The sequence below is a fragment of the Rhea americana genome, unplaced genomic scaffold (genome assembly GCF_003343005.1).
Source record: "Rhea americana isolate MKP2758 unplaced genomic scaffold, rheAme1 scaffold_413, whole genome shotgun sequence".
Taxonomy (NCBI): Eukaryota; Metazoa; Chordata; class Aves; order Rheiformes; family Rheidae; genus Rhea; species Rhea americana.
In genome coordinates, this window is record NW_028186550.1 from 64,694 (window position 1) to 87,087 (window position 22,394).

The 22,394-nt window shown below is 41.3% G+C and overlaps 2 protein-coding genes across 7 annotated transcripts in view; both read left to right on the top strand.

Moving 5' to 3' along the window:
• Window positions 1-256: 256 nt before the first annotated feature.
• Window positions 257-12,664, top strand: RHOG (ras homolog family member G). 3 transcript variants are annotated; one of them, XM_085314854.1, is made up of 3 exons: window positions 257-547; window positions 6,355-6,424; window positions 8,291-12,664. In XM_085314854.1, the coding sequence occupies exon 3, from the start codon at window positions 8,312-8,314 to the stop codon at window positions 8,885-8,887; it is 576 nt and encodes a 191-aa protein (XP_085170980.1). In that variant the 5' UTR covers window positions 257-547; window positions 6,355-6,424; window positions 8,291-8,311; the 3' UTR covers window positions 8,888-12,664. The 3 variants fall into 3 exon arrangements, with proteins under 3 accessions (XP_085170980.1, XP_085170979.1, XP_085170981.1); XM_085314853.1 differs by lacking the exon at window positions 257-547 and adding an exon at window positions 2,382-2,596; XM_085314855.1 differs by lacking the exon at window positions 257-547 and adding an exon at window positions 4,728-4,744.
• Window positions 12,665-13,022: 358 nt separating this feature from the next.
• The window catches only part of TAF1 (TATA-box binding protein associated factor 1), a 38,026-nt gene continuing 28,654 nt past the window's right edge, over window positions 13,023-22,394 (top strand). The window contains exons 1-10 of one of the 4 annotated variants that reach the window (XM_085314859.1): window positions 13,023-13,192; window positions 13,610-13,727; window positions 14,338-14,454; window positions 15,501-15,620; window positions 16,072-16,313; window positions 18,448-18,666; window positions 19,099-19,320; window positions 19,507-19,708; window positions 21,071-21,187; window positions 21,599-21,766. In XM_085314859.1, coding sequence (XP_085170985.1) covers window positions 13,067-13,192; window positions 13,610-13,727; window positions 14,338-14,454; window positions 15,501-15,620; window positions 16,072-16,313; window positions 18,448-18,666; window positions 19,099-19,320; window positions 19,507-19,708; window positions 21,071-21,187; window positions 21,599-21,766 — 1,651 coding nt within the window. In that variant the 5' untranslated portion in view covers window positions 13,023-13,066. The other 3 variants (XM_085314856.1, XM_085314858.1, XM_085314860.1) reach the window with 3 other exon arrangements.

Sequence of the window (22,394 nt, forward strand, 5' to 3'; positions counted from 1 at the left end):
CCGGTGCCAGCGGCGGCTTTCCGCTGCGGCGGTGGATACCGCCATTTGGGGAAGCGCGGGTTTCGCCCGCTCCGCCGTCCGCTCCCTCAGGAGGTGCGCGGTTGTCTCCCGGAGAAGACGGCAAGGGCAGGGCGCGGGCTGTCCCTAAAGCCTCCCGGGCGGGAGCGCGGGGGCCTCGGCGTCGCGGCTGCCGTGGGTCCGCTCCTCCTCCTGCGTTAGTTCGCTCTCCCTCCCTGAGAGAGGCCGCGGGCAGCCGGCGTCTGCCGGTTCTCCGTAACCGCTTGTGGTTTCAGTCGTGTTTACTCAGAATTGTAAGGAAGCTTGAAACGCTGTCGTYGGTTATGCGTCCGCTGTGCTGCTTCGGCGTGCCCCGCGCTGCAGCGTGCTTCTCCCTGTGCCCGCCTCGTTAGCTCCGTGCTGCTTGTCCCGAGCTGGTTTTCCAGCGTGCAAAACCTTAAGTCCGCTCCTGTGCCAAATGTGAGCTGCAGAGCAGGAAGGCTGCCTTGGGCCTGTGTGCTCGGTCTGCACGCGGCATTCTCTAGAGAAGGTAAAGTTGSGAGACGTATTTGGCGTTTTAGCCTTTGGAGTCTTTCCACGCAGTGTTGTTGTTAATGTTCTTCTTAGAAGGGACTTTACAGAGACCTTGGCAGAACAATGAAATCCACTATGTGCAAAGACTCCTTAGGAGGAAACCGAGYGTGCGGTTTGATTTGGTCACGTGATGAGGCTGTGCCGCTTTGGGAGCCCTGAGTGTTTTCACATCGTTGCATTTCAAATACTACAGAGGTCCTTATCATTAAAATGTGTGTTGTATTTTTTCACTTCACTATCACGCGTCTGCATGTGTAAATCTAATAGACCGCAGAGGGCCACCAGCCACTGATAACTTCTGCTCGGTTTTAACAGATGCAGTACTTGGTGCAAACGCAGCTGGCAAGTTTTGCAATATCTTAGAGCTCACACCATCATACCGTACTCACTGAGTGCATGCTTGTGTCTTTAATCATATCAAAACTATTTAAAGAGACTTTTGAAAATTGTTATTGATGGAATGACCAAGAGTGTTTTTTTTTGTCTTTTGTCTTTTTTTTTTCCTCCCAGTGAAATTTGGGGAGGGAGAACCAAAAGTGTGTKTTGTTTTTTTCTTGAAGGGAAAAAAATCTAGACTTTCTCAGGGTATATATTGCCCCTCAAATACAGCAGTGGCTTTGTTCCAGCTCTTTTAAAAATACTGTTTTAGAGCAGCAGTAAATGCCAACTGATAAAAGTAATAGAGTGGTAAATTATTAGACTTTTTTTTCACCTCAAAACGAATTTGAAGGACTTTAACTGGGCTTGTCATTCACTCTGTAATTTGTTTAATGCTCTTCTTAACAGAACTTGATATCAGAGTTGGGTGGGTTTTGTTCTATTGTTTTTTCTTTCTTTCTTTCTTTCTTTTTTTTTTTTTATAACAGTAATGAGTAAGACCTTGCCAGAAACTTTAGACAGTAGGAAGGACATATATTATTCACTTTTATAAACTATAAACTGAAGTATTAGGGAACTATGGAAGTTGCCTCTAGCATCTAGGAGGTATGTAGCAGATCCAGGAGTGGAATGGTGCTGTCAAGACTTCCAGTCTCGTCACCCTCAAAGCATGTTAGGGTCATTCACGTGTAAGGAAATTCTGAGAAAACCCATCATGACAAATCCCTACTTTTGCATGTGATTGCGGAAGGAAATGCAAGTTTAATATTCTGCAGTTTGATTATGGCAGGATCTGTTTCATTTTCTTGTACTGGAGATTCAGGTATCTACTTGTGTTCAAATGTTTAGTTCCTATATGACTGTATTTGTACAGATAAACCTTGGCGTAGTGTTATTTCATAGTTGTGCSGCCACTTCACTAGTTTATGCCTAGTGTCCTTTGGAAATGTTCATAATCCCCCAAAAATAACCTTGCATTCATGGAATTTGAGATCATTGATACCATTGATATTTGGTCACTAACTTCACCATTCTCTGATAAAWTTTGGAGTATGAGAGCCTGTAGTAAAAATGTTACAGTATTGAGATTTGTGTGGTTGTGATGCTCAAATCATGTTATGCGTAACACATTCACTGTGATTCCCCAAGAGACACTGTTTATATAGTAATGCTGTGTGCATATCAACCCTGCAAATGATTTTAAAATGATTAACCAATTTCAGCCAAATTCAACAGGTTAGAGATCTAAAAAACCTTGCATTACAGGTTTTGGATTTTTCAAAAAAAAGGAAGGCCTTTATAGTGTCCACACCCAGGGAAGAACTAGTGAGAACTGAGCTCTTGTTAGGCGTTAGAGAATGTGTACAGGGGAGCYCAGCCTCTGGGCAGAGGTCTGTAGATGGCAAGCCCTGCTGGTCCCCCCCATTTGTAGGACATGAGGCTGGACTTGGGCTTATTGGCTTATTTTTTTTTCTCCCCACTCTGCTGCCATTGTGGCTGTTGTGTGTTTTCTCTCCCTAAACAGGTAAATGACAGGGCAGAAATCTCTGCAAAAATGTTGGAAGACGCTCAGAAGTTCCAGCAGATCATTCATTGCTGAAGGAATAGTGAGAACGTTATGGATAAGGTCTCCTATTTAACTTCAGTGCTCTCTCTTGGCATGCATGTGTAGATACATTCTCAAAGTTTGGCACTTGTTCATTGCTTTGGCGCTTGAATAAAGAAATGGAGAGTAAGCTGGGCTATTATGGAATAGTAACACAGTCTTGATTAAACTGCTGAAAGCTTCTTTCTCTTCCTTGTAAGCTCTGGTGGCTAAACTGCATGAATTGAGAGTCTTTTAAMCCCCTTTGCATGGGCAAAGTCAGAAGGACAGTTAGAGCTGCGTTATCCTTCCAACTCTTTGCTGAAAGTTTCCTGTGTCAGGTGGACAGTGTGAATCATCTCTGATCTCATTTTTTGTTACTGGAAGATGAGCAATTAAGTTGTTTAGATTTCTTAACTTCTGCTTCTCTTTGCTCTTGATAAAGCAGGATCAAACTTCTGAGCCTGCAAAACTAGGAGGGCTAGATCAAAGGTGGTGGCTGAACAGAACAACACAGGTTTTTATGCTCATTGGGGATGACTTATCCTAAACTCCTAGTACTTTTTCTGCTTACATTTTGGCCAGAATGGGCCTACCAATCTGCAGAGTGAGATATGGAAGACCTGACAAACTCTTTCAAAATKAGATCATCAAAGAACAATATCAAAACTAAAACCTACCCAATAGAGAAAAGGCATCTAGCATTAATGTTACAAGGGCAGCAACATATCCTGCTAAGAATTAGTTCCTCTGCCAAGAATTTTCAAAGTGCAGGAAGTATAAAAAATATAACGAACATCTAGAAAGCCCCAGAAGAAACCAGGTTTGTATTTCCTCCCTGTTTTCCTGTCACTGTTTTCTCCCTTTCCTCAACAGATAGAGAACTACTTCAGAAGTGTTAGAGGATAAAATCTAGAAGCTTTTTTTTCTCCACACACAAATAATTTGACATAACATTAAGTGCGATTTCACTTACGATAGCTTGGGGGTGGTAGTGGCGGAAGAAGACTCCAGATAGTTAATTTCTCCAGCAAATGTCTCATTGCGCTACAAGAGAGCAAACTGTCTGTGTTAATGTTACCATCAAGTATGTAATTAGGTTAGAATGGGAGCAACTCTCCAGACAGTGTCTCGACAGGTCGATAAAATCTTGTGCATTCCAAAGGCAGCGCCAGGTGTGCGGATGCTGAGCCCAGACTTTGCAGCATCCTCTGAGCAGCACGCTAACCCAAAGCGGAATGTCAGTTTTCTCGTTCAAAGGCTTTGATGGACAGGATAGAAATAACTCTCATCTGTATATTTTTGCACARCATTTCTTTGTGATTTGTTTTTTGATTCTTTGAAAATAATCTCCATTTTGTCATGACTGCTAAAGCTGTTGTCCGTGTTCTGAGGATCTCCCACCTTAACCGTAATCMAGGTCGGTTCTCTCGCATTGCTGGTGGCCTGCTGCCTGTCAAAATCCAGACTCTTCAACCTCAATTACCTCTCTCACTCCTTTGGACTCTGTGTTGGCTCCTGCCTCTTGCTGAGTAATCTTTAAACTTGCCTTTGAAGCTTATGCCCAGCTTCCTGTGGCTAGATTCCAAGTCTTGTTTTTGATGCGTTAAGGTGTTAATCTGTATTTTATTGTTTTTGAGTTCTTACTACCTGTTGTACCTGGAAATATACATGGAATCATCTTACTTTGTTTCTTTACTCTCTCTAAAGTTCTTTCTAAAAATTCTTTTGAAGCCCATCACCAGGAAAAAAAAATCTGTAACAATCTTCCTGCTTTTTGTCATGTTCATTGATGATGATTGATTGGGGAGTGTGGTTAGGGTGTGTTAGTAGGTTTTGTTGTTTTGTTTTGCGTTTCTTTCTTTTTTTAGCATGTATTTAAACTCATATACTGTGCAGTGCCAAGCTTAAGGGTCCTTGAGAAATAAAAAGGAATTTTTCCACTCAGAAATTTGAATCTCATCCTCTTGCTAGCTTAAGAGAGTTTCATTGTCATGCAAATTGTTTACAAGAAGGAATAAATAGAGACTTTGTATATTATGTGCAAAGTGATACGGATTTAATAGCAGAAGGTTAGACAGAGGTAATACTGTTTGCTTGACTGCGGCTTAAATTAAGAAATTCTTTGTCTTCCATATGTAAATCTTCCAACCGAACTACACCTGCTCRCAGCCTACAGACTTCTCGAGGGTAGGAGTTTCTTTCTATTCTTTTTGATTAATGTCTTTAAATTTTGCATTCTAGTACTTAATCAYGTGAATCTTTTTTTCCTTTTCCTTTTCTCTTCCCTTAGGCAGCATGCATTTGCCACAAATGATTCCTTTAGCTAAGAAACCAGCAGAGGAGCCTACTTCAGAGCCTGCAGGCTCTTTATTTGTATATGTGTAGTTCATATTTAGTCTGATGTTATGGCGTGTTTGAATGGAATAGTTTTCTACTGCGAATGTGATTCTTCTAAAATCAAAACCTTAGTCAAGTAATTGATGATATTAATGCTGTAAAAGAGCAGTTGTATTCCAGGCTTTTTTGTTACCTTACTACTATGCTCCCCATCAGCAACTCTAATGAATTCTTAAATAAAGCCCCAACAAAATAAGTAACCTTTGAACAACTTGATTCAATCTGTTCCAAATTTTTCTAACAAAAATATATTTTTCAATCTACACGTGGTTCCGTGTGGCTTTGTAGTATAGCAATATATAAAATTGCCTATATTGTGTTATAATATTGGTGTGAAGACAYTGGAACATCGATGTCTGTGTGCAGGTAGGGGTGCAATTCTGGGGTACCTTGTGTTGCTCTGAAAAACTGTAGGTAGAAATGAACCTACATTGAGGGGAAAATGAACTACCTTGAGGGAGTTTGTGGTTCATGTTTTAAAAACATTTTTTTTCCTAAGTCTTTGCAATTTATTTACTTTAGAAAAATATGAACTGGACATAAAAGACTTTGTATATCTCATTCGTTATATGACTTCTGTTGCTATACTTGAGTTTATAATGCAAGTAGCTAATGTAGCTCTACTATGTGATATCACTTTTTATCAACTAATGAAAATAGCTGTCTGTTGCATGGGAAAAAAATATTGCTCCGGAATTGTTAATTGCCATTAAGGTTTGCAGCACCAGATCATCTAGTATTTAAGCCAGGGATTTGAGTTAAATGCAGGAATAAGCTTTAAAATCTGCTCTGTGTTGCTGTTCAGTAATATTACATTTGGCAGCAATGCCAGCTTAAGATGTTCCTCCCCTCTGTGATTCATTCCCACCGTGTGCTGCCTCTGGCTTGGTTTTAACAGCTCAACTGACTGTKGTACCTCTCAGTAAAGCGGGTGGAACAACTCCTCCGCTACTTTGTGTGTGTGGTCACAGCTGCAGAGGTAGCATGTTACCTGGGAGGGAAGGGGAAGCAGAGTTTGAAAACATCTGGAGATAGCGGGCCAGAGTGTCAGGACAGGTAGTGATCTGCCATACGGGGGAGATGGAAGTAAGGACTGCAGTGGTGAGTTACAGTCTTAGATGTACAGCTTTACGACATTAAAATACATCCACTTTTCTGTTGTCGTTTGCACAGCTAGACCTTCTGGATTCAGAAATACTGTGCTGTATTATATGTTGTCAGTAATAGTGTTCAACTGTGATTAATAATAAAATGCTAAAAATATTTAACTTGTAATGCTTTAAGTAACTATATTAAAGGGATTTTAACTTTGGGTTTTGCAAAATGCAACAAATGTTTCTGAGCCTCTAATTTAAGAGATTTTACCTTTTAAAATATATATATTTTTTATTTTCTCCTAGCCCTGTTAATGAAAATCTTCAAGCAACTCTTCTGGAATAATACATGCAGTCCTGCTGTCAGTTTTTGTTGGTCAGTGATGTTATTCATTTTACTGATTAACTTTACAATTTGCAGTTGCATATACCTCTGTATTTGACTGTAGCCTTAAAGTGAGTTGACTGCTCTTTTTAATGCATGATGGAATTCACATGTATGATTTTCTGCCAAAATTCAAAAGTACCTGCTAGATTTCATTTTAGATGATTCATGTTGTTACAGAAATTTAATTCCTGTCATTTTCACAAAAGAGAAACTGTTTCTGCATTCTTCCTCTTGCTTGTCTCCTCCAACTTCCTTCCCTATAGAGTGTTTCAAGATCAAGGTTTCCCTGCACTGCTTCCTGCAACTGATTTTTAAGTAATGAGTGCCTACATATTTTGATATATCCTAAAGCACTGTATGGTATAAAGAACACAGTCAATATCACTTGAGTTGCCTGCTGCAACTTTATCCCAAAGCTTCTGYACTAAGTGGAAATAGCCTACCTTAAGAATTACATGCACTTACAGTGGGAAGACAGTAGTATATAGGTACACACTATGTCAAAAAGGACAGGGCTGAGACTTAAACTGTAGGAAATTGTTGGTTTGTTCAGATGGGCTTGAAGAGGAAGTTGGCAGAAAGGGATTTAATGACTTTTTATTAATGAATTACTTCACTAGTACTCATTTTGGTATGTTTCCTTTGCTATTTCAGTGGTGTCTGAGCTGCAATTTTTCTGGAATGTGTATATAGTCCTTCCCACTTTTTTTTTTTTTTTTTCCTCCTGTTTGAAGCAGAGTATTTTCTGCTGGTTGCAAGTTGGGGCTTACAGATAGTACCTCAAAGGCATTTGGGTGAGAAGGCGGATGCAAGTTCCTTCTTGTTCAGGCTAGTAGTGGAAGTTCCAGCATGGAAATGTGCAACAAACAAGTCTGCTTGTAGTTGTTTCTTGTATTTTCAAAATTCCTGCTGTTCGTGTGATAAAGGTTTAGAGTGAAATGAGTTTCAAGCTATATCTRAGGAGTAGGAGTGATAATCCAATGGGTAGCAGGAAGGGATAGGGAAGCCTTTACACATCAGGTATTTCCAATCACAATCCCACAACCTGCCTAGGAATGTTACTTGATTGCTGGTCTCTCATAGCATGTGTTTTCCTAATGCTCGGTATAAGCTTTCTTTATTGTRGCTCAAGCCTATTAAGTTCTGCTTGTTCTGTCACTGATTAGTGAGAATAATCTGTTCTTGGCTTCCTTAGAAAAATTCTTTATGTATTCTAATCTGGCTATGATGGCTAATTATACTTCAAAAAATAGCTTTTCTTAAAAGGTTCAGAAAGTAGCACTTATATCTGGTGTCCTCTCAACGCTGCAGTTTCTTGAGGTCTAACTAATGCTGAGTTGAGTGAATTTTTCTAGCACACAGTATAACTGCAGCCCAGCAATGGTTATCTCAGTTTATTATAGAATTCTTACAGGCTTCTTTGTGCTAAACTGTTTAAACAGTAGAATATGTAGACAAGAAGTGTCAGTTCAGACAGAATGCATGTGTGTGTAACCTACAAATAATAAAGCATCTTGTTACTGTGTTGGACGCCACAGTCCCTTTCAGCTTGCAGATACCTTCTTAAGATGTGTCCCTTTTTCCTGTGGAATRCTGTCTGATTATGCCAAGACAGAGAATTTGGGTGATTTTACTCATATGTTTGGAACGCAGCCAGTTGTCACTGAGTTCTCAACCCATTCCATCTCCATTTCACTCTTTACTTTCTAGCCTATACGCTYATTGTAATGGATTCTGTGATATCTGGTCATGATAATAAATGGTTAGCGATATTAAAAACACTTGCTTAAGTTTATCTTTAAAATCACTATCACTGAGTGTGCTTTTCCTAACTTTTCTTCTTGCTTTGTGCAGGACTTCTTTTCTGGGTAAAGAATGCAGACAATAAAGTGTGTAGTTGTTGGAGATGGTGCTGTGGGAAAAACTTGTCTTCTCATCAGCTATACTACCAATGCCTTCCCAGAAGAGTACATCCCTACTGTGTTTGACAACTACAGTGCCCAAATGACTGTTGATGGCCGGACAGTTAGCCTGAATCTCTGGGACACTGCGGGCCAGGAGGAATATGACCGCCTGCGCACACTCTCCTATCCTCAAACCAATGTATTTGTCATCTGTTTTTCCATCGGTAGCCCTTCTTCCTATGCAAATGTGAGGCACAAATGGCATCCTGAAGTTTCTCACCACTGTCCTAATGTTCCTATTCTTCTAGTGGGCACCAAGAGAGACTTGAGAAATGACCTGGAAACAGTTAAAAAATTGAAAGAGCAAAGTTTGGCTCCCACCACCCCGCAACAGGGGACTTCACTGGCTAAACAAATTGGAGCAGTCAAATATTTGGAATGCTCAGCGTTGAATCAGGAGGGTGTTCGGGAGGTGTTTGCTGAGGCTGTGCGTGCAGTTCTGTATCCTGTGACAAAGAAGAACACAAGAAAATGTGTCTTATTGTAGTTACCTCAGATAATGGGTGTTCAAAATTGCATATTGACTAGAATCTTGGAGGGATCTTTGAGTTAAATTGAAGATTTGTATCTTGCACTAACAGCTCTAAGCAGAAATGGGTTATGCAAAGAATATTCTTGCAGTCTTACTGCTTCAGGGAAACTGAAACAGAAGTGTTTTTTTGTTTTATTTTGTTTTTTTCCTTTCCTTCCAACTGAGAGGTCAAACATCTATTTAATTTCTGAAGTTCTAGTCTCTAGCTTCTCCAGGGATCACTTGGCTTCTGCTCTTATTTAGTGGRGGAAGAAAAAAGAAGGGGCTTCCTTGATGCCAATCTTCTGTACTAGAAAACCATCAGTTACTGGACTTGCTGAAAAGCACAAATTCTGATAACATTGCTTTAAGTGTAGCTGCTGCTTTTCCTATCCCTTCTTTACTGATCAAATTGGTTTTAGAAAGAATTCTGGCTGTCCAGTTGTTGTTTTAAGTTGTCAGTTTAAAGCTTGAAAACCATTTGTTTACATGAAAAAATGCCTGAAATATTACTGAGCTTCACTTCATAGTGAAGAGTGAAAAGTTAACATATGGCATATCTAATCCAATGAGCAAGACGCAGAGAACACCTGAAATAATTTTATTAATAGAAGCAGGAACTGATTTCTCCTAATATAAGGAATTTAGGATAATGATGAATCACTCAAATGAGTGATTTTGTGCTGTTGAATGGAGAGGTGGAAGAGTAGTTCAGATACAAAGCTTCCATAATCTTCTAAACTGATTTAAGATTTTATTTCACTCTCCAAAGAGACTTACATTCTGAGAATAAAGTTAGTTACCTGCTTGAGCTGTTTGAAGTAATTGGGATGACGCTTTTCAAAGCAAGCTTTGCGGTGTGATCCTGCTTTCACTTTGATAAATTCCGGAGACTTGGTAGAAGCCTGTTTGCTCTCCAGGAATTGGTGACTTCGCTTGTTAAAGCTCTTGGAGTCACCACATGAGATTTAATGACAAATTCCTTTGCTGTTTTTCTGGCAGATCATTGACAGAAAATTTGGAAGCTGTTWACAGGAATCAGGAACCCTTGTTTCTTCCTGGCAACTCACTGATAGTTCAAATTAAGTTTTTAATGGTTAGCCAGTCACTGGATAGATTTACCTGGGCAGTTTTCTCCCATCTACTAGGTGATCACGTATTATAAACTGTTTTAACTGATGTTCCATTTATGTACTTTTTTACTTTCTCTAGCAGCTACAGCAAATGGCTGCTGGCTTTTGTCTTTCAAATTTTTCAGAATGTGCACTGTTTTTTGTGTGTGATTCTGGGACCAGCTGAGAAATGAGTGCGTGAAACCTTCCTTAGACTTAACCTTAGAGCCTGGTGGTATGAAACCATACTTCAAGGGTATTTTGTATAAAACCAGTGGTGCTGGCCTGGACTTTGTTGCCTAAAATGGACAGTGCTGTCTTCATCCAGATGCAGCCTCAACTGGAAATTCAGAACTTGCTTTTCTTATGCTTTCTACACATGCAAAACTGTACCGTGTATACCCTGGAGAGAAAAAAAGCCTCATTTTAGTAAGATAACAGAAAATAAATCAACAAGGTTATTAGGGATCTTGTGTTAAATTAGCCTTGGTTTATCTGATACAGACAGAAATATCAGGTGGATAGAGACATATTCATATTTGTGCCAACATTCCCCTCTGAAGAGGATGTGCCTTTCTTCAGCTAGCGTAACTGATGCTGACACTAACTACAATTTCTGTATATCTGATGTATGCTCATACTGATATTGCTTTAGGAAACTGCAACCCGTAAATTAAAAAATGCAGTTTGTTCAAATATTGGTATATGTAGCTAGTGAAACAGCACTGAGTTCCAAATATGCCTGATTGCAGAAAACACCAAAATATCCATAATGCCTGACGTTTGTAGAAACCTACAGGCTTCTGTTTATTTTTCTTCACTAAGTGCCGTTGTCTGGAGTGTCTTTGCATCTTTTGTACTTGTAGAGGAAGTGCTATTCCAGATGTGGCTCYTGCCACGGCATTCTGCAAGCTGTAAGGGAGTATTTCAGTGATGTAACTTCTACTCACCACTTTCGGCCTTTACTTTAGTAGGTGGCCTTTAATGTGGGCTTGACTTGCAGGCAGCAGTAATTTTGTGCCTTGTAATTCAAGATTATTGTTCTGTAGGTAAATTTCAGTAACTGAGTAAATAGTTTGTCATTGTTTAAAATGTATTTATTTAAGCCAGTGCACATTTTTAATGCAGGTCAGGCTTAAATCAACAGTCTAGTTACCCTGGTGCAAGCCCGTAACTTTTGCTTAATTCAAAGATGTACTTTAAAAAGTTTGTAATATGTTTGAACTGTTCTTAAATAGACTTTTTATTTCAACAACAGGCACCTCTTTTTTTTTGCTACACAAATTTGCAAATTTGTACTGAAGCTACTACTGTTTTAAAAATTTTTTTACTCTTTTAGATACTGAAATCTTGTAGTTCTGCATCTTTTGTGGCTATTCCTAACTGGATGACAATAATTGTATGGAGAAGTCTGTGAGCAGATAGTCACACTTATCTTGTTTCTGTAAGCTCACAGTGCAGCCATCCTGGTGTTAACTGGAAGAGGGAATGGAGAGATAAAATTCTACTGCTTAATCGATTTGTTTGAATTGATCACATTGATTACGTTATACTAGAACACTTTATCCCCATCTAGGTAACATAATAGATTGTACAGCAGTACTGAAGAGATTARTATCATTGTGATGAAAATGAGCAGAGAGTGAACTTTGAACAGAACTATGAAAACTTTTACTGCTTTCAGAGTACCTCATTAATAGACTCATTCAAATGCCTTGTATTTCTGCGTCTTTCTGTCAAGAGGAGCAAAAGTCCTGCTGGTCTGACAGTTCATTTACTCTAGCATCTGATTTCCATGAGAATGGACTCCAGGGGTGCACAGATCCAATGAACTCTTCCATTCAATGGGCATTCTCTCAGTTATGATATTCCCTCTTTTTTTCTGTAATTCTTAATGCGTTTTATTGTAAGTAGTCCAGTGCTTCAGTCTGCAATCCATTCCCTTCCTCCCACATTTCCCTCCCCCCCCCCCGACAAGTAACAAATACAGACTTTAAACAATCACATAGCTGGATTTTGTCTATTTTCATAAGACCAGAATATTGCAGAGTGAAATTACGAGGATTTCCAAAACTGCTCAAGATTTCTTGTTACCGAGGAGAAATGCAGCGTGCGTGTTAGCATTCAAAGAGACTCTTTTCTACAAAGAGACCAATTTTAATCTTTCAGCATGTGATTAACTTCTCAAATACGTAAGGATTTTTTTTTTAATGTTGTTCAAGCCATCCACACGGAGTTGAGCAGTCCAGGAATTCTGTGTCCAAAGGATGTTATGAAGCATGTTTAGACGTATAAATGCTTTGTTCAGTTTACAGCCGTAGCTATTTATATGAAATTTAAACTAGGAAAGCCTCACTGTGCTTTGAGTGCTAAACCTTGCTCTGTAGAAATCGTGGTGCTGCTTGGGCTAACCTAAAGGAGCAAACGGATCTCTAATGAGGGCTTTCCCCGACCGGCTGCAAGAGGATGCAGCATGTGTCCTTCAGCAGTGGGAGCCCGAGCCTCCGACTAAGTGTGGTACTGATACATACACTGGCAACTTGATTTTATACTATAAAAAATTTGTATTACAGCTAACAGTTTTTAATTTTTTTTTAAATTATGCAAAATTAAATTGTAATAAAACTTCTGTCTCTCTGGCTCTCTTATTAACTTTTTTTTCTCCTCGTAATGCAGCTATTCTAAACGTTGTTCTTTCCTGGGGAAAGCCAGACTTGGTCTCGCAAATGCAATAAACGATTTTCGGTGAATCTGGAAGCCGGCGCGTTCTCTGCTCGCCGTTGGCGGCGGCCGTTGGCGGCGGCCGTTGGCGGCGGCCGTTGGCGGCGGCCGTTGGCGGCGGCCGTTGGCGGCGGCCGTTGGCGGCGGCCGTTGGCGGCGGCCGTTGGCGGCGGCCGTTGGCGGCGGCCGTTGGCGGCGGCCGTTGGCGGCGGCCGCGCGCGGCGGCCCCGCCCCGGCAGGGGGCGCGCGCGGCCGGGTCGCGGCCCGGTTCCGCTTCCGGTTCGGGTTGGGGTTCCGGTGCGGGTTCGCCGCCGCAGCCGCGATGTCGGACTCGGAGAGCGATGAGGAGGCGGAGGGCGGCCGCGCCGAGCCCTTCTCGCTGGCCGGGTTCCTCTTCGGCAACATCAACGAGGCGGGGCAGCTGGAGGGGGACAGCGTCCTGGACAAGGTAGCGCGGCCGCCGCAGCCCGCTGCCTGCGGCCGACACCGGCGAGGGTCGCCTCGCTCTGCGGGGCGGTGCTTCTGCTGGGCCCGGCCCGGCCCGGCCCGGCCGCCGCTGCGGGCTCCGGGCCGGGCCGGGCCGGACCTGGGGGACGTCCCAGTAGTGCGGCCTCCGGGCCGGGCGCTGAGACGGGGGTACCGGTGGTGCGGGCCTCGGGAAGGGCCCGTCMGGGGGGAGAAGGGCTCCTGGAGATGCAGGCTCCGTGCTGGGACCGGACTGGGGCGAGATCTCAGCGGTCTGGGCTCCAGGACAGGACCAGGCAGTGAGTGTCGGCTCTGGCACAGGACAGCGCGGCTGAAGGCTTAGCCTGGCTGGTGGAGCTGGAGGACTCTCCCAGCTGGGATACAGCTTTGGTCTCTCTAGGAATCCAAGAAGCATCTGGCTGGGTTGGGTGCCCTGGGACTAGGCAACCTGATCACTGAGATCACAGCCAGCGAGGACGATAATGCAGAGGCTGATGGAGCCCATCTGGATGAGGAAGGTGAGGCTTTGGGTTAGSTATAGTTAAACGATGGAAGAAGCTGTGGGATCAGAGCTCTTATTAGAGGAGAAGAAACACTCAGGTCTTCTAGGGCTGAAAGGAAAACCATGGTGTTAYCTGTTCACAACTCATGTGACAAAGACTTCGCCTTCTTTTTCTTGCCAGGGTTAACCCCACCTTATTTCCTGGTCCCTTTTGCACATGCTCTCTTATTCTCTTTWGTTTTTTAATTCTTGTCTCTTTTTCCTCATAAAAAAATTTATTGTATGTTTTTCTCTATCTTAAATTCTTACAACCCTATTCAGTGCCCAGTCTATTGTTATTATTTCTTTTTATTACGGAGTTTGTTGAGCAGTCTCACTGAGTAAGTGAAAGGTGTCTCTTGTACTAAAGCTGGTTACTTCTTATTAGTTTTTATAGGAAATTGGAAAGTGTTGGAGCTGTTGACTGGAATGAAGGAAAAAAAAATCTGATGGGAACAGTTAATCAAATGCTTTTTCCTTTAAGAAAAAAAATGTAGAGAAGGAGTTATATGTGCATAGTGAAGTCAGATGTTAGTAATATATCAAAATAAAGTGTTGCATGACTAGATTTTTTTTTCTCTTCTTAGGTTGGGTTAAGAGTACAGAAGATGCTGTTGATTATTCAGATATTAATGAAGTGGCAGAAGATGAGAGCCGTAGGTATAAGCAGGCAATGGGCAGCCTTCAACCAGTTCGAAGACCAGGTAAATGGGATAAGCATTACTTAAAAGAGGCTGGAGTAACTGGCAACTAGCGATATGTGTTGGGGCAATTGGCCTTGACACTGGTTCTCTTAAGAGTGTGTTATTGTGCCCTTCCTATTCACTGTTTCAAGAATATAAGCTTTGGGGAAACCTTCACTGGATAAAGGCTCTGCTAGATATGTTCCTTTTTTAATAYGTGAGTTTTGCTTCCAAGTTAAACGATACTCAGAACAGAAACCAGGTTCGTTCTTTTGCTATGGGATCCCCTGCAGAGAATTCTTGATACCTGCTGATCTTTCTTTAACTTATGTTCTTAGGATTAGGGCTATGCAGGCAGTCAGCTCCTTCTCAGAGAGTAATCTAAGACAGAGTTGAGGTTCTGATCCCTTAATGAGTCACTTCAAACATGGTCTCCCTCTCCTGTTTTGCCTCTGCATCCTTTTGTCAAAAATTACTGTTCTCTAGAAGGTGCTTTGGTTCTCTTTTCAGTCCCAGAGCTCTGTAGTAGAAAAAAATCTTCAAATATCCGTGGCTTTTCCCTTTCAGTAGTTGCTAGCACAATTGCTAAATCCTTTGCTTATCTCTTAAAGTTACGTTATACTTTACCTTTTTGTTGTCATATTGTTGCTGGTGGGATGTAAAGTTGATTTAGACTTTTCAACCTTATTTTCTTACTCCTTTAGCAGCTTTACTAGTTCTACAAAGCTTGAGTAAAGAAAGGTGGTGACAGTCCGTTTCTTTTCTTCTTCTGTTCTTTGTTTTATTTTTTTTTTGAGTGTTCCAGCCTGCTTGCTGTCAGTTTACCTTTTTTCCCCCCATTCCACTCTTTCTTAAATTCCATTTTTGCAAATGGTTTTGAACAGGAAAGCTGAAGTTATGAGAGTTTTGGATCTAGTTAAGAAAAAAGAATGGTCATCTTACTAAGCTAATGCGGAGACATGATCACCTCTACGGGTTGGGACAGAGGGGATGATATACCTGAGGAAGAGTGTCTGGTTCCCTTTTCTTATCAGCTTAACAGGCATTCTTGTCTCCTGACTGGTTAGATGAAGATGAGGATGATTATGACGCTGACTGTGAAGATATTGATTCCAAGTTGATGCCGCCACCACCACCACCTCCAGTACCTGGAAAGAAAGAAGATGAAAAGGATGCAGCTGCCACTGGTGAGTGAGGGCTTTCTTCTGTGACAGTATGAAATGTCTGAAGGAAGCAAATACTGCTGCRTAGCAGTTCGTTCCGTGGCAAGCACCTACGCATGATCAAAGTTCTATCTGCAGACTGCATCTGAAGGTAGGTCTTTGTTGTGATATGCAGTGAAATGGGACTGTCTGAAATGAGCTCTTAGGTATAGAGTGAAATATATTTGCAGTGACTATTAAAATACTGATATTCACAATGAAACTGCTTTTTTATCTCATTTTCTCAGTTGTGGCTGGGAAATTCACCTGGAACGCTTAGGATAAAATGACAGGTTAAACCAGAATGGTACTCACAACAATTACAGAGGCTTAAACTTTGCATGATTCAATGTAAACAGTAGATGTGGCATTATGGGGTTGTGCTAGGAGACAGGGAGGAAACCTGTTTGTTTATAAGGTGCTTGTTCTATTGTAGTATCTGAAGATGGAGACGGTATCATTTTGCCCTCCATCATTGCTCCTTCCTCTGCTGCCTCCGACAAGGTGGATTTCAGCAGCAGCTCTGATTCTGAGTCAGAGATGGGACCTCAAGAAGCCAGGCAGGCAGAATCCAAGGAAGGCAAACTCACACTTCCTCTTGCAGGAATCATGCAGCGAGATGCTACCAAACAGTTGCCAAGTGTTACAGAGCTCTTCCCGGAATTTCGGCCAGGAAAGGTATTGTAAAAGATATGGGGAAGCGACAGAAACTGTATTATATGTGCCCTCTAAGAATGAGTGATAAAGTATTAAGGGCATGCAGCCCATAAGCACTTAGGTGTTTTGGCTTATCTTGCTCTTTTTTGTTTCCATAGTGCTGGAAAGAGTTGCTCCTGTTTTCAGACTACTTTACATGCAGTGCTTTTTCTACCATCTCTATGAGCCTCTTAAAAAAGTGTCATATAAATCAGGGTGTGAAACAAAGTTTTGCTGTTCTTTAGAACCATGGCACAAATCTATTATGATGTTTTTTTTTTTCTGGTGGTGTCGAGGATGCTTTTGCCAGATGGCTGAAAAATGGAATGATAACTTAATCTGCTTGCTTTCTGCCTTTTCTGCCAAATACTTGCTCCTCTCATACTGTTCTGAACTTAGTGTGCTCTTCCTAAAACACTCTGCAAGGTCTGTATCCTTTATTTAACTCTCCTTCAAAACCACTGTGATTATGGATCAGAAATCTTATCAGTAGCAATTTGGTTGAAAGAATGATGGGGCAAATCATAATTCTTTGCTTTCTTCTATAAAATGAATTTGTTTACAATACTTTGCTAATCACTGCCAAAGAACTTTTCACTATAGGCCTTGCCTAGCTTTTTTTTTTTTTTTTTTTTTTTTTTTTTTTTTGTAAAGATAAATATGACTGAAAATTGATCATACCAAATAGTGAATGCAGATGATGTATTTCAACAATTCTGAAGTTCTAAAGCTGTCAAGAGAAGAGGAAACGTGGGAGGAGAAGGATAATAAGGTTACCAAACAGTTGGTGTCAGCCAAGACAACTTGACTTTATGTACGTCTCTGTGATAGATTTTTCTGTAAGGAGTTGAGCAACTTGCATACTTAAATGTCATGTTTTAATGATTTTGCTAACCCCTAGCTATTATAGATCTGGGTGAGTATTGACAAAGAAGTAGAGGTCAGTCCTTATCTTCCTCTGAAGTGCTGGATGCTATCTTGACTTTGGTGAATTTAGTGTTTCCTGTATTACTATGTTTTTGTATCTGTCATTAATATATTCATCTCTGTGGTGCTCAGCATGTAATGCAGGGGCTGATTTACTGTTGACTGTTCCTAGTTACTGTAGTGAAATCACTGAAAGCTGTTAATGTTGAGCACTTTTCATAGTTAATTCATGAGCACTAGAGCTAGCAAAGCCTGAATTCCTATGGATTTGGTCATGAGGATTGGTTGACGTCTAAGAAAGTGCATGGTTATGTAGTACTGTTTATCTTGATAAAACCACTTAAAACAGCATGTGGAGAAGCAAACTTTGTATTTCACTAGACTTTTAGAAGCTTAGCTGTGCCTGAGACCTCTGCCCATGGTAAAACCTCATTGAAACCGGCAAAGGGATTCAGAAGTTATTTGGTGGAGTTTTGGGGAGGAGGATAACATGGATGTGGGCCAAGATGGACAATGTGACCATACAAACATTATTTCTTCTGGAGATAAGGGCAACAAATAAATAAATGACTTTGCAAATCTTTGACTCGGTTCCTGTTTCCTAAATTTGTCACTTAATTTGGGAGTAATACTTTCCCTCTTTACAAGGGTACTGAGAAGATAAATTTAACTGTGCTTAAAAGACAGTGATCATCATCAGAAAATACAGAACGGAAAGTTTGCCATTGTCATTAGTGCATTTTTTGGAAGTATGCAGTAAACAAGTAGGGAAACTGAATTATGTTTGAGCTGAAAATAAACTTAATATTTCTAGTCTGTTGTGTTTGTTTCTATCTAGTTGTTTAAGAAATCTCTACTTGTATATTATGAATTGTTCAATATAGAAATAGTTATTTCCAGGTACTCTCTCATCCCATGCCCAAGGTGTAAAGGCATTCTTTCTTCCCTGTTTTGGGTTTTTGCATCTGAAATGAAGAATAAATCCTTTTGAAAAACAGATGATGTCAAACAGATGAATCAGAAACTCTTCAAGTTTAACAGTGAGCTTGTTGCCTGCTTTGGGGATTGGGGCTGTAGTAAAGATGAAATACAGGATTTCAGAATGCTCTTGCTTTTCAGAGAGGAAAAAAAAAAACAAGCATTCCATGGTGCTTTTCTTTTCTGACCCTCTTGTTTTTTCTTATTGTAGGTGCTGCGTTTCCTCCGTCTCTTTGGCCCTGGAAAGAATGTTCCCTCAGTCTGGCGTAGTGCCCGAAGGAAACGCAAGAAGAAACATCGGGAGCTGGCACAAGAAGTGCAGATACAGGAGGGTGAAGTTCTAGCTGAGAGTGGAATGGAAGGAAAATCTCCCTGGGAATATGAGTTTGCTGCTCCTCCCCCTCCTGAGCAGTGCCTTTCAGATGATGAGGTGGGATATCCGAGTCTTAGAGAGGGTCACGAGCTAGCACTGGGGGTTATATTGGATTGGACCATGACATTTAGTGTAAAGAGCTTTTTCCTCCAAAGCAAAACTGGAGGACAGGGTTGGCTTGTATTCCAGCTATGCAGAGGCTCCTCTCCAGGCACTAGTCAGTGACTTCAGGTGATTGCTTCTCACTGAGAAGGCTGCGTCCATTGTACAGGACCAATAGGAGAGCTTGTCCTCTTTGTATCGAGAAGAAATCTATGTGCTCTTGGAAGTCTAATTGCAGAACGTACTTAAGGCAGCTAGTAAGTATGGAAAAGCATTTTTTAGAAACACTTTTCTCCTTTGAGAATAAGCTGGGAGATTTGGAGGAAGAAACTTGTTTCTGACACTTAGACCATCAGTGTAACCATTCTCTCCTTTGTTCTGCTTCAGATTACAATGATGGCCCCTGTGGAATCCAAATTTTCCCAGTCAACGGGTGATATAGACAAAGTAACAGATACAAAACCTAAGGTGGCAGAATGGCGTTACGGCCCAGCACAGCTCTGGTATGACATGCTAGGGATCCCTGAGGATGGCAGTGGATTTGATTATGGTTTCAAGCTGAAAGAGAAGAAGAAAGAGCAGGAAGTTAAAGGACATGCAGATGAGAAGGTAAGAGGAACTGTGGGGGAAGGAGTAGATACGTGTACAGCCCTGGGGATTGCTACACAATGAGAGCTTGGTCATGGGCAGGTGAATGGCTGTGCAATAGATAATATGAGACTTTTAATTTTCCTTCTTTAGCTTAAAAGCATAAAGTCATTGCAGGTCTTTGAGCAGCTGTTCTTTCCTCTCCAGGATGCAGAGTTGATGGATGAGAAGGATGATCTGCTAGCTGATGAGCACTTCCTTATGGTGACACAGCTCCAGTGGGAGGATGATGTTATCTGGAACGGAGAAGATGTAAAACACAAAGGGACTAAAACACAGCGGGCAAGTTTGGCAGGCTGGCTGCCATCCAGCATGACTAGAAATGCCACTGCATACAATGCCCAACAAGGTAAGCAGTCATCTGACATTTTGGTAGGATCTTGAATCACTATACTTGGTCTAGTTGAGCTGACTCATTGCACGCTTTCTTCTCGGATATAGAACATAGTTCTTCTTGTCACGAAATGTTTTCAGTTAAATTGCAGCTCCACACAGAATTCTCAGTCTCTCATTTTTTTTTCCAGAAACAGAGTAGGTCCCTTCTGTTGAAGAAAATATCAATTCTGGCTTTATTCTCTCCATCTGGAGTACAGGATACTTGATCCGTCTAAATTAGTATCAAGGAATGGTACACTTAGGATATGTGCCCTTTATAGGCCAATGGAATTTTCTGTGTATGTTTTTAATTGGAAGAATTGTGTAAAGGTTTTCTGACATTTTTCCTGAACCAATAATGGTCTTCTGTTATTTCTAGGTAAGGGGTCACAATTCTTACAAGCTCAGACTTCTCTTAGACACAACTACATTTTAAATTGAAATTGCTTGTGTAGAATTAATGCTTTTTTTCTGCTTGTTACGTCCTTCACAAGGAAAGACTAATGGACATGTCAGTGTTTGTCACTTCCAGCTGACAATCAACAGCTTCAATCCTTTGCGCTTTAGCTATGGGTACAAAACACCCTGAGTTGCTGAGGAGGTGGACTGGAGATAGCTTTTCGTTACAGTTTTTATTTTAGAACAGTTGTTGCCTGACCAATTTAGGTTTTGGCTCTCTGTGTAAGTCCTATCAAAAGCTACAGTACATGCGAGACATGGTTGATCTTTTCATGTACAGCAGATTTTGTGCCTTCCAGAAACATTGACATAACTGACATGCACGACATGTCGCATTGACATGTGTAGCGTAAGGACGTAGGTGAGTTGGTCTGCCCTGGGAGAAGGATGATGGCTGGGGGGCAAGCAGCCTCCACAGAACAATTCATTCAGGTCTGCTTGGCCTCCTTTTTTTTTTCTATAACAGTTTGACATCAGACAGGAAGTTGCTGGAGGTCAGAGCAACTGTTCTGTCAGGGGAAACAGTCTGCTTTAGCTATGGGTACAGCTATGGGCCTCTTTTGTAGGGAGCAGATAGAAAGGCAGCTCACACATCACTATGCAGCGTATGCAGAAAAAGACAAACATAACTTTCAAGAAGCTGCAGACTTCAGGACTAAGTTGTTGGGTGAACACATTTTGTAAACTGTTGGTTGTAGCCACACTGATGAAACATGACACTATTTGGGTCTAGGATCTGTGATATGAGGCGTAGAACCATCCTGGTTCAGACTGGAAACCATTCTCCATCTAACTCCAAATTTGGATTTAAGGCAATGGAACAACCCCTTCAGTCTTCCAACTCAAATTAACCTTACCTTATTTCCCTTTTCTCTAGGGTTGAACCGAAGTGGTTCTTTGCTCAATCCACCCATTCCACTAGCGCAGAAACCCAGTGTTGCAGGAGTCCTGGGAATAGCAAAGGGCAAAGAAAAACAGACCCCTGAACAACAAGGTAATGAGGGTGTCAATCTTTGGCCTACGAATATGTGCATGTTACACGTGTTTCTGTATAGACAGAATTCTGTGGGTTCTGTGCAATAGCAAGGTCCTTTTTAGTAACAAAGTGTAGATAGGAATGTGTTTTTGCTCCAAAATCTGTTAGAGGACCTACTGTTTCATTCTTAAAGAGATACTCTGTGTTTCAGTGGAACAAAATCTCTCAGTGTTGGTGAAACTGAGACTTGAGACTCTTTTTTCTTTTAGCTTCAAAGTTCTGTTTTCTTTGCCCCATAAAGGTCTTGCCTCAGAAGGCACAGAGAGAAGGGGCGGGTTGAGTAAATACAGTGTGGGATGAGCTCTGAAGTGGATTTTTGCCAAGGCAGTGTGTTAAGCTATCAAAGTTTCTGCCTTATGATCTTTGCAGTTTCCTTGGATGAAGATAAGCCCTGGTACTCTATTTTTCCAATTGATAATGAGGAATTAGTATACGGCCGTTGGGAAGACAACATCATCTGGGATGATCAGGCAATGGAAACCTTCTTGGACCCCCCTGTGTTGACACTTGATCCAAATGATGAAAATATAATTCTAGGTATGTTTACAGCATCCAGACATTTCACTCAAATGAGAAAAGATAAGTGAAAGTAGAAGCAAGGATTTATAGTCGCACTGTAGTGGAAATAAACGGACTGGGACAATGCATGTAGCCTCTTTTTGTCCTGGCTTTTGAAAATGTTTTGCAAGTGATCTAAGACCTAGCAGACATAGGCAACACTGATAACTCTAGTGGTGTAGTATATGCTTTCAGTTCCAAGTTGGAAGCACTAACAGAGAAGTAAAAATTAATGCCCTGAAACTTGAATTTAATGTAATTGATCTGACTTCTGCTGAGTTTTAGAAATGACTGTCTTAACTTTATTTGCAGGCCTGTTGGTTTGAAGAGGGGAGGGAGGGAAGTAAACAATGAGCTAGCCCATGCCATTCGTGGCATGGCTTATATTCAGAGGCTGATGGGGCAGATTCCTTCAGTCTCTTCTGGGCTACAGTACCTGCATGTAGGACTGTTCCTACATGATACCTGTCAGCATTTTCACAACTGCTGTAAACTTATTCAGGGCTTCTGGGATTTGAGCATACTCTCTGCTTATATTGCTGCAAGCTTGAGAGATTTTTATCTGATTTGGACCACTAAAATCACCACTTTCTCTTAGATCTGTATG

What these genes read in the sequence shown, in the direction of transcription:
- RHOG (XM_085314854.1), top strand. Translation starts at nt 8,312, where the DNA reads ATGCAGACAATAAAGTGTGTAGTTGTTGGAGATGGTGCTGTGGGAAAA.